The 10,823-nt window shown below is 33.0% G+C and overlaps 1 protein-coding gene across 1 annotated transcript; it reads right to left on the bottom strand.

Moving 5' to 3' along the window:
- Positions 1 to 923: 923 nt before the first annotated feature.
- Positions 924 to 10,718, bottom strand: LOC120614210 (cadherin-like and PC-esterase domain-containing protein 1). The gene is made up of 6 exons (XM_039876992.1): positions 10,640 to 10,718; positions 9,334 to 9,501; positions 8,343 to 8,447; positions 6,641 to 6,810; positions 2,580 to 2,650; positions 924 to 1,122 (listed from the first exon to the last, which is right to left on the bottom strand). Exons 2-6 carry the CDS (start codon positions 9,463 to 9,465, stop codon positions 989 to 991), a joined length of 612 nt encoding a protein of 203 aa, XP_039732926.1. The 5' UTR covers positions 9,466 to 9,501; positions 10,640 to 10,718; the 3' UTR covers positions 924 to 988.
- Between the last annotated feature and the right edge of the window lie 105 nt (positions 10,719 to 10,823).

Here is a 10,823-nt window from a genome sequence, read left to right as displayed (position 1 = left end):
ATTCCAAAAATCAGAGATTCAAAGAGGCCCTCACCAAGACACATCATAATTAAAATGCCAAAGGTTAAATACAATGAAAGAATATTAAAAGTAGCAAGAGAAAAGCAGATAATTACCTACGAGGGAACACCTATAAGACTGGGAGCTGATTTCTCAAAAGAAATTATGCAGGACAGAAGGGCTTGGTAAAAAATATTTGACAGGTTGAAGACCTAGGATCTACAACCAAGAGTAATTTATCCAGCAAAGCTATCATTTAGAGTTGAAGGACAGATAAAGAGCTTGCCAGACAAAAATGAGCTAAAGGAATTTATCACCACCAAGCCAGTATTACAAGAAATGTTGGAGAGACTTCTTTAAGAAAAAAAAAAACATGTATCAAAAACAGGAATAAAGAATGGTAACAACTACATTCCTAACAATAAGTACCTCAAATGCAAAAGAATTAAGTGCTCCATTCAAAAGATAGAGTGGCTGCAAAGATAAGAAAACAAGACCTCTATATATGAAAAGGAAGGAGATGGAAAAAGATACTGCTTTGATGGACCTAGAAAGTATTTAAGTCAGAGAAAGATAAATACTATATGATTTCACTTATATGCAGAATATAAGGAATAAAAAAGAACAAATTAATCAAAAACAGATTCACAAATATAGTGGACAATTTGGTGTCAGACAGAGGGAAGGGGTTTGGGGAGGCTGAGAGAATGGGGAGCAAGGTCTAAATAAGTACAAATTAGTAGTGATAGATGGTCACGGGGATGGGGAGCACGGCATAGGGAATGTAGTTAGCATTAATACGTTGGGTAGGTGGAAGGTCAAGGGAGGAAGGGAGCAATTGGGGGGATCGTTTTACAAACTATATAGATCTCTAACCAATGTACTGTATACTTGAAACTAAATTTTAAAAAATCTTATGCAAAAGTGATACATATTGACTCATTCAGAAATCTCATTTCTGAAAATTTACTTAAAATGCATTAGTCGTCTAAAAATACACAAATGATGATTTATTCAAAGCAGGGCTATGCCTGTTAATAATACTGCTGAAACACTTCCACTGGAACTCACCATTACTGCAATGCACTTCTTTGGTTTCATTTACAATCTGTGGAACCGCAACTAAAAAGAAAACCATGTAAATTTAAATTGAAAACTGTTAATCAAAATTAAAAAAATACATAGTAATCTCAAATAGCATAATCGAGTAACACATATTTTATTGTCTAACTTCATTACATCAGAAACTGCTTCTAAGCGAAACTGAAGATACAGTAAGACAAAAGAAGTTATTTGGTTCAAACATCAAAAGAATGATTATTTCAAATAGGAAAATGTTAAGGGAGAAAAACGAATGGTCTAAATGCCATTCCCTACCTAAAGGTGATATCTCAAGATTCTTTCCAGTTCTATAGTTCTATGACTATAATTTCCCAAATTACCAGAATTACAGAAATTCCATCCAATTGGTTCAATTGATATTTACTCTAAATTTCTGAATTCAACCAAATATCTATCTAAAATACTCTTTAATAAATAATTATGGTATAAATGAGTGGATAAAAGCACTCAGGATCCTTAAATCATTCATTGCAAAGGGCAAAAAATGGTGAGAGAGAGAAAGACAGTCAGAATGTTAGTTCATCACCAGCTCTTCACTGGGCAAATCGATTAATTCTATTGAATCAGTGATTCTCAAACTTTAATGTGCCTGAGAACCATCTGAAGGGCTTGTTAAAACACAGAATGCTGGGCCTTGCATCACAGGTTCTGATTCAGTGGATCTGATTGTCCACGTTTCCCAGGTGAAACTAATGCTGCTGGTTTGGGAGCCACACACTGAGGACCACTGTACTCAATTAGACCTCAATTTGTAATAGGAAATTGATTTTTTTTTTTAATGGTACTTTCTATTTTTTCTTTTTAAAATTAGAAATATTTTCTTACATCGTAAAGCTCAGCTATTCTTTAGAAAAAATTAGAAAAGAGATTAAAATCCAAGAAAGAAAAAAATTAGAAATTAGAGATAAAAGAGATAAAATGAAAATCACCATTAATTTTCCTTGATGTTCACGTTGCTTATAGCCTATTGTTTCATTTAACAATATATCATAAACATCTTTGATGTTATAAATATTCTTCTATAATATTAAAATGCCTTTATAGTATTTTATCGGATGGCTGTAGCTTAATTTATCTTATTCACTAGTATTGCAATAGTGGTGGTTTTTATTTTTTCATTTATTAATAATTTATGTAATTAAATTTTGCATACATTTTAAATTATTTCCTTTTGGTATAGAAGAATCATTTTAAAGGTTTTCTTATATGTCGGTAAATGGCCCTTTAAGAAAGGTTGTTCTAATTTATATATCTACCAGCAGCATGATAATTCTTATTTCTCTAGTTTCCCCAACTTTATTATCTTTAAGAAGAAAAATCTTTTCAAATCTGATGGAAACATCGTTTCCTTATTTAATTTTCATTTCTGATTGCTAACAAAAGTAAACAATTTTTATATATTTTTCACCCATGCGGTACTCATTTTCATGATGAACTAAGTGGGACTATCCTTTTACCGTTTTTATGTTCAGTTGCGTTAAATGGCACTTGCGGTTTTTCAAAGTTCCCATCCTCTGCGAAAGAATTCCTGCAAATGCAAAGCCAAATGACTCTGGATCAATGAAATGAGCAAAATTCATGGAAATTACATCTAACACACTATCTTTTTTTATATGTGGGCACAGTTATTTTGATGAACACAAAGAAACACTTTCTGGATTTCATTTCTCAAAACTGGCAATCTCGCCTCAAGTGAGGTGGGTGGAAATCTCATCATCTCTAATCAGCAGAAGCACATTTGAAGAAAACCAGGGCAAAAAGCCACTCTTCAGTCCAAAAGTAAGCAATCTCTGATAGCCCGGGTCCAACAGAAGGGATTCGGGAACACACATTCTAACTGGAATCTGTTTGGCTAAAGTAACAGTCTTGAAGCAAAAAGCCTTGGAAACTCTGAGGAACAGACTGAGAAGAACATACTTATAATCTAAGAAATTTAAGTGTACCAGGCAAAAGGCTTGCCAAGGCTTCTATCCTTGAACTCTGATTAACTGTAGTGAATGGTAAGAGTTATGTCTTGGTGTGTTTCCCTCATATTTCTCTTGTATAACTAAATGCTTGGCCACATTGCCTTTTAAATCCTCAAATTTGGGACCAAAATAATCTAGATTGCAGACAGAAAAATTGTTTGTCCTGATAACAGAGAACATTGGGCAGGATGTGACTTGACTTTCCTGGGCTGTTGTGAATCTTTGTTTCTACTCCAGCAAAACAGAGATAATAGTATTGGCCTAGCTTCATAGGGATGCCATAAGAATTAAATCTAATGCTCTGTGCTTCATTACATCTTATAAATATTTTTGTCCCAGGTATGTGCTGGGCACTGTGGTAGAGAAGAAATGAATAAGCTATATTCAATTCCTTCAAAATATAAGCATCAGATGGGAAATTAAGAAGAATCACAGAATTACAAATATTGCTAATGCCGGGAAGTGTGATAGTTTTATTGCAGTTTTATTTGTGTATTAGTGTGTGTATTAATGTGTGTGTGTGTGTGTGTGTGTGTGTGTGTATAAAGATGTAATTAAGAGTAAAAAATAATAATATAGTTGACCCTTAAATAATATGTGGGTGAGGAGCAGAGACCCCCGCACAGTTGAAAATCTATGTATGATTTTTAACTCCCTGGAAACTTAACTACAGTCGGCCTTTAGGATTCAACCAACTGCTGATTGAAAACAGCATTTTCTATCTGCAGCTGGGAATCTGCAGTTAGGAATCCGCTGTTGGAAATGGGAAAATACTGTTTTCTATACATGGAAGGTTGAATCTGCAGATGAGAAACTCAAGGATACTAATAGCTGAGTAATAGTGTATTTATTGAAAAATATCCACTGGAAGTGATGCCATGCAGTTCAAACCAGTATTGTTCAAGGGTCAACTGTTCTTCCCTCCTCCCAAGGAATGAAAAAATAGATAAAATAAGCATGGAGTGAGAGATGTTTAATTGAAGTTTCACTAGATATCAGGCCAAATTTACAAAACAAAACAAAACACTGAAATTATGTGAAGCAAAAACTCTAAGTGAAGCTCATAAAAGATACAACCCTTAAATATACATAAACTGAATTTTGGAAATGTTACTGTCTTAATGGAAGGAGATGCTCTCTATGTTAAGGCATCTTGCATGATTTCTTGTTTAATTTTGTGAATTATCTTTTGAAAATGTGGGTTTTCATGAAAAGCATTGAAAGCGAAGTACACTTGCAACTTTATTTCCCGGAACGTGAAAATTAGCAGAGGGTGCACAAACAATGATTTTAAGATTTTCATTCTGTTCAGATTTGTACTAACTCTGTTGGGACCTCTGGATTCTGAGTCCCAGGAGCACAGACATAACTATCACCTTCTCTAACTGTTGCTTTTCTGACTTTATCTCTCTTCACCTTGTTGCTATAAGCAGATAATCTTTACTTAAAAGGGAGGATGAGTCATTAATCCCCACAAGTAGTATACGTATGTGAAACTGGCTTTTTCTGTAGAAACAAAAACTGGAGGTGACCATTGTGAAGATAAGGGCAATAATGAACGACCTCTCTGACTGCATGATATACTGAGCCATGAAGGAGAAAGTCACCTCTATTTCTATTAGCTGTGTGGCTTGAGTAAATGACCCATCTTCTCAGCACCTATTTCCTCATCTGGAAAATGTGTGTGATAGGCATCCTCCTTGTAATACAGCATGGGTGATAATTAAATATCCATATGCTCACAGGTAAAATTGAAAATAATTAGAATTGAGAATTCTTTCTTAAAATGTTCTAAGAGCAATTTACCTAATTGCTTCGTGATAAAGATCTGAAGTTTACTTGTCTCAGTGATAACTTCAATAAATCTTTCAAACTTGTCTTGCTTTTCTTATACAAGAAATAAAATATTTCACCCATTGTTGATGCTGAAGTGATCTTTGGATGGTATAGAAACATGAAAAGGCAAATATACCAATATTTACTACCTACCTGTGCTGCAGGATACCAGATACCATGCAGTACCTGGAAGTTATCTTATATAATCCTCCTGAAATAATACATGGTGGGTAGTATAATCCATATTTGACAGATGTGGAAACTGAGTCCAGAGAGGTCAAAACTTTACCTGTCATAACTAATAAACTCTAAAGTTGGGAGTTTTGAATCCAAGTCTGTCTGATTCAAAAAAGTCCTGATCTTTTCAACACTAAATCCTGACCATTAGTAAATCCTTTATTGGAAGAGAATCAGTTAAGGTTAGGGTTAAATTCAATATTCTAAATATAATGTAACTTAATTGGTTAGCTTTACAATATACGTGGAGCTTGAAAAAAAACTTATTGGAGCACAAATTTTCCAAAACTGGCATATCTCGAGGGAACTTAAAGTTAAGAGAAGCACTTAAATAGGCTCCCAGGTAAATCAAGTCTGCTCTTTCCCCATTGATAATGACAAATGAGACAGTTTGGGATTATTTCAGTGAGTGCAAGGAACAAACAAAGGGACATTGAGCCATATTATTTAAAACCTAATTTTCAAACAAATAAAATCTTACATCAGGCCTACAACTTCTGAGGGAATAAGGCCAGCTTCATAAAGCTGTGGCAGCTAAAGTGAATTCTTATCCCTGGGAGATGTCTTAAGAATTCTTCAAATATATGATTATTTGTATTTTTGAATTGCAGGGAAAAAAGATTTCCTATAGAACTGCTTTCACTATTTCCTGACGCAGAAAGAAATGACATGCAAGTCAATAGAACAGAAGCCATTCCTAAGGGTGACTGCAAGAGACAAATGACTATAGCATGACCATTGAGTCTTTTCATCTCCCTAGGAGGTTTAGGTTTATCTCTGTTTTCCTGGCAATAGCAAAGTCAAATATTCCCTTGATTCTGCCATATAAGAGAGAAGCAGACTTAGCTAAAGCCTTCGGCACTGCCCTTTTCACCAACAGGAGGTATCAATATGTTCACCTGGCCTGTCCTCCCTCTCATTCCTTCATCATTACCTCTCATTAGAATGAAAGTGGAGATGGGAGGCCAAGAAATTTTTCTCTAGCTGTTTCCCTCTGAGATTCAATCCTTTTTTTTTTTAAGTTCTCTTATGGCAGAGACAGACATATTTAGTAGGTTTTGCTCAGAGAAAAGTCATGCCTCAAAAACTTTCTAAAAAATTGCTCATACCGACTTGGGCTCCATTCTGACTGATGGTTCATAAAACAAATCTCACCTAATTCTTTCTGTCTGATGCTCCCATAATTCAAAGATATATGTCATAGAGTGAAACTAGATTGAAACTTAATTTTAAGCATTGCTTTTTAGTGGAGTCAAGTCCTGTTGGTTTGAAAAACTGTTGGATATATTTTTGTTAGTGTTTGAAGACCACTGGAATCATTATGGTTTCAATGTTTTTAAGAAGCTTATTTTTCAGAGAATGAATTTTGGACACACTTGTTTTTGTTGCTTTCTTTAATGTAGGCAAAGCCTTTTGAAATCAATCTTTAGACTAGAGATTTTTTTGGATTGCACAATTCAAATTTGTGGCTGTCTTACCATTCCAGTGGATGTAGCTGTGCCTTTTTATTCAAGAGCTGAAATTGCTCAAACACATTTAAAAGAGACCAGTATCGGTTCAGGACTGAACCAGGTTTTCCTGTAGGATTTGCTGTGTCATAATATTCACTCATCAAAGATTGAATCCCAGGAGTAATTGATGGGAAGAGCTGAGAACAAATATTCAAAGACAGAATATCAAAAAAGTGGACAATAAATTAAAATATAGTATTCCTAGGAAAAGCTTTATATTTATTCAGATACTTTAAAAATCAGATGCTTATTAAAAATCCAATTTCTGTACCATTATTTAATTTTCTATGCAGCTGTGAAGGTAAATACCATTTTTAATAAGGTACTAATTTTGTTGATGATCATATTTCCAAATGGGGTGATTTTTGTTCTCTTTTCATTGACTATAAATGGATTTCTCCTACCTATAGATACCTGAAAACAGCTGAAAACAGAGTGAGTCAGGCAGTGGGAAAAATGACGAGAAATACCCTTGGGTCATAAGTGAATTTCATCAACGTGAGAGATATTAATCTTGCCAAATAATATCTATGGTTATTCTTTCAACTCTGAGAGTCAGGAAATTGGAGTTTGCCCTTTCTCCTGCAAAATAACTTCAGTTCGTGTGCCATGAGATGTTCTCAACATTCACAATATCTTGAATTACGAATTTCCAAAGAACGAGGTCAGATCTCTTTGATTATCTTCGTTTAGTATTGAGTCAAACTGTCATGTAATACTTACTATATTTCAATTAATTAAAATGATAATCCATTCATTAAATTATCTCTGGGGCAATAAGCTTACTTTGAACCCTCCAAAATATGGGGCTAACTTGTAAAAACAAGTGTCAAACATTCATTAATTAACTTCGTAAATTAGTTATAACTCATACAAGTAGCATACAGATACATAGATTTTTTTTTAAGTAAAAAGTAAATATTGGATCCAAACACATTAATAATAGATTATCAATGGGGTTTTTAAATGCTATTTTAAGATATTTTGTATAAACATTTAAGAGGAATGTGCAAATTCATTTGATTCTATCTATATAAGTGGCAGAACTAGAAACAAAGCAAGTACTGAGAATGTGCATTTAGGTATAAATTATCCTTTGATATACCCATAAATGAACAACCCCCCCCCCCAAATACATAGAAAAAAAATAAATGCCATGTTTTAAAAGTCTGAAACCCCTAAATGTTAAAACTATTTACATTTTTTCTTTCTTTACATTTCCTTTGTTTGCTATAGAGTTACAACAAATCAAGATTTAGGTAGTTTTCTAAAATATTGTTGCTATATTTAGTAATATTTGATTTTATACAAACAAAAAATGCATAATAAGGAGAAAGAAATTTTGGTTACATGTAAATATTCCAAAGCTAAAAGCAAAACTTCTTTAGAAATATTTGAACATTTTCTCCATAAAAATTGTCAAATCTTGGCAGCTATACTAACCCCATATTCTTTTACCTTTAATAAGTCACATGTTATTTGCAAACTCTTAAAGAATACGGATTCTGTTCATTTTAATTAGGTGTCTGAAAAGAGGAAGGGAGCTTACAAAGATTTCTGTTTCTTAAAGAAATATCTTCACCTAGGTTGAAGTCAAAATCAAGTAGTTTATGGCTGATCTACTATAATCACAGTTATCAAGAGGAATCAAATGTCACTTTTGTTTTACCAATTGGAATGGTCCCAAACTCCCAAGTTCCTTTATGAAAGTCATAATTGAGTTAATCTCCTCTAAAGACAGGCATTGATTTACTTCCTTTTGATAGTTTTCACCCTATAATAAGAGAGGAAAAGAAAAACAACTTTTTAAGCAATTGTTGCAAAATCAAACCACATTTAGACCAGTTGCTGCTTAATTCATAAACCAATCAAGTTTTGAACTCTATAAATAAACAACTGAGCTAATTAATGATAAATAATACATAGCAACTTCAATTTGTAACAGCGATATCTGAATATAAGAGAACTTCATATCTGACAAAGAGGACCTGAATGAAATCCCTCAACAGTGCTTCTCTAGTAAGGTTGGAGAGATGAGCCCATGAGGGCAGAATGTGTGTGACAGTTTGGGTATGTAGAGTCCCCTTTAGCCTTCGGGTACTAGAGGTTGGAGCATATAGAGAGAGAACATTCCTGCACTAGTAATCTGTACAGATTTTTTGAGGCACTAAGAAAACTTGTATTAATATACCATAAAATTAACCAGTGCTACTCTGAAGCACTGCACCCTAATCATAAGCATGTAACCGAAGATGCCAACCAGATGTGAATACTTAAAAAAATTGGTATTATAACTTAAGCCTCTTGAAGTCAATCTGGAACACTCACTGCTAGAATAGACTGCCTCCAAAAAGTCCTAGTATTCCTTTTAAAGTAAGTATTCTATAAAATATAATATCCATATACATTCCTTAAGAATTAGGAAATGCTTTACTTCATTTTCAACCCATAATTTTATCATAATCAGTCACTCACATACTTAGTTGACACAAAAATAATATTGGTCCTCAGGTCAGAAAAATATTCAGAAGTGTAATATAATTGATATAAATTAATTTTAAATAAATTATTAAGTTGCTTAACTACACAATACAGGAAATGGCTTCTTGTAAAGAACGACTTGAAAAAAAAAGCTCATCGGTACAAAAATATGCACTTACCTTAAATACACTTAACCTATAAAGTCTCTGAACTATCTCAGAGAATATGGAAAGAGAAGATTCATTAGAGAAGAGAAAACTGAAAGTGTCTTTTAGAAGGAATTCTTCTGTGTTTTGGTCCTCAAAATCCATATTATCATCATCTTGAAATTTTAAGTGCTCATGCACCTGTGAAAAAGCAAAAACACAGCCAACATTTTTATTATCTTGCTTTTAATAAGATGGTTATCACTTCTAAAGCATGATTCATTTTCTGTTGTATTGTAGATCAGAACTGACATCTAGTGGTCTTTTTGGAGGTCAACAGTTTCATAAGATGTAAGTAATGTTCTTTTGAATTTACATACGATTCTTTATAAGAAAATTAACTAAATGAATTATAAAGTCACATTAGTTTAGCTTGAAACTCTTGTCAAAGAATTCATGTTCACGTAAGATAATATGTAACATTTCTGAACAATAAATTTTGGAGAGCATAATACAAATTATTGTATGTGCAGAAAACAAATAAATGACCATTAAAAGACATAGAGTCATAAAGTTTCAAAATTTTATGGATAAATCTTTGAACTGTTCAACCAAATGTCTGTCACACATAATGTAATCATCTCCTTGTATAAAAGTTTGAAAAATGCTGTATGAAGTTGAATTCTGATTGCACATAATTTTATTATCTTCCCTTCTTCCTACTCCATATCCCAAAATAAAGCTTTCTATAGACTAATTCAATTAATTGTTTTTTAATCTTCTTGTCACTAAGGATTATTTTAGATTAAAAATGTTGGAGGAGATGATTTAAATGAGTGATTTGAGAGGAAGTAAAAGAATTAGAATGTACAAAATATACTCTTCAGTTTATACACAGTTATACTAGAAAAATCATATATTTCAAAAATTCTTGTGGCCAACTTTAAACTAAATATGTATATGTAAAGAATAAGAGTTATCTTTTTATAAACCCATGTGAATAAGCTGGGTAATCTATTTTATATTATCTAAATGTCTGTTTTTCTACATTAACACATACTTAGATTTATGCCACATTTATTTCATAAACAGTGGTTGTACTATAGAAAAAAATCCATGCTTGTTCCATAGGGATGCATCATAGGGATTGGGACTCAAATCGTAGATTATCTACATACTGGTTAATTCTCTGAACCACCATAAATATAAATAAGCCTTTAGTAACCTTAATGCAAGCTGCTATTTACTGATTGGTTACTCTGAATAAAAAGAACATACATGCGCACACACATCCTTCAGTAAAAGATGGAAGCTCACCTGAGGCCTTCGGCACACTCACCTGGAGCACTACAGGGGATCTGAAACTGCCATAACCAATATCAAAAGTTAAAAGTTGAAAACATAATCTGCATCTGAAATAAAAACATGAGGTAACATAAAAATATATCCTTTTTTGCTACATTTACTCTATTATTTGGTGTTATACTATTAATAGTTATTATAGTTAAATCTCAAGGTCTGTA

This window comes from Pteropus medius, unplaced genomic scaffold (assembly GCF_902729225.1).
Source record: "Pteropus medius unplaced genomic scaffold, Ma_sr-lr_union100, whole genome shotgun sequence".
Lineage (NCBI taxonomy): Eukaryota > Metazoa > Chordata > Mammalia > Chiroptera > Pteropodidae > Pteropus > Pteropus medius.
This window is presented reverse-complemented; position numbering and strand designations above follow the sequence as displayed.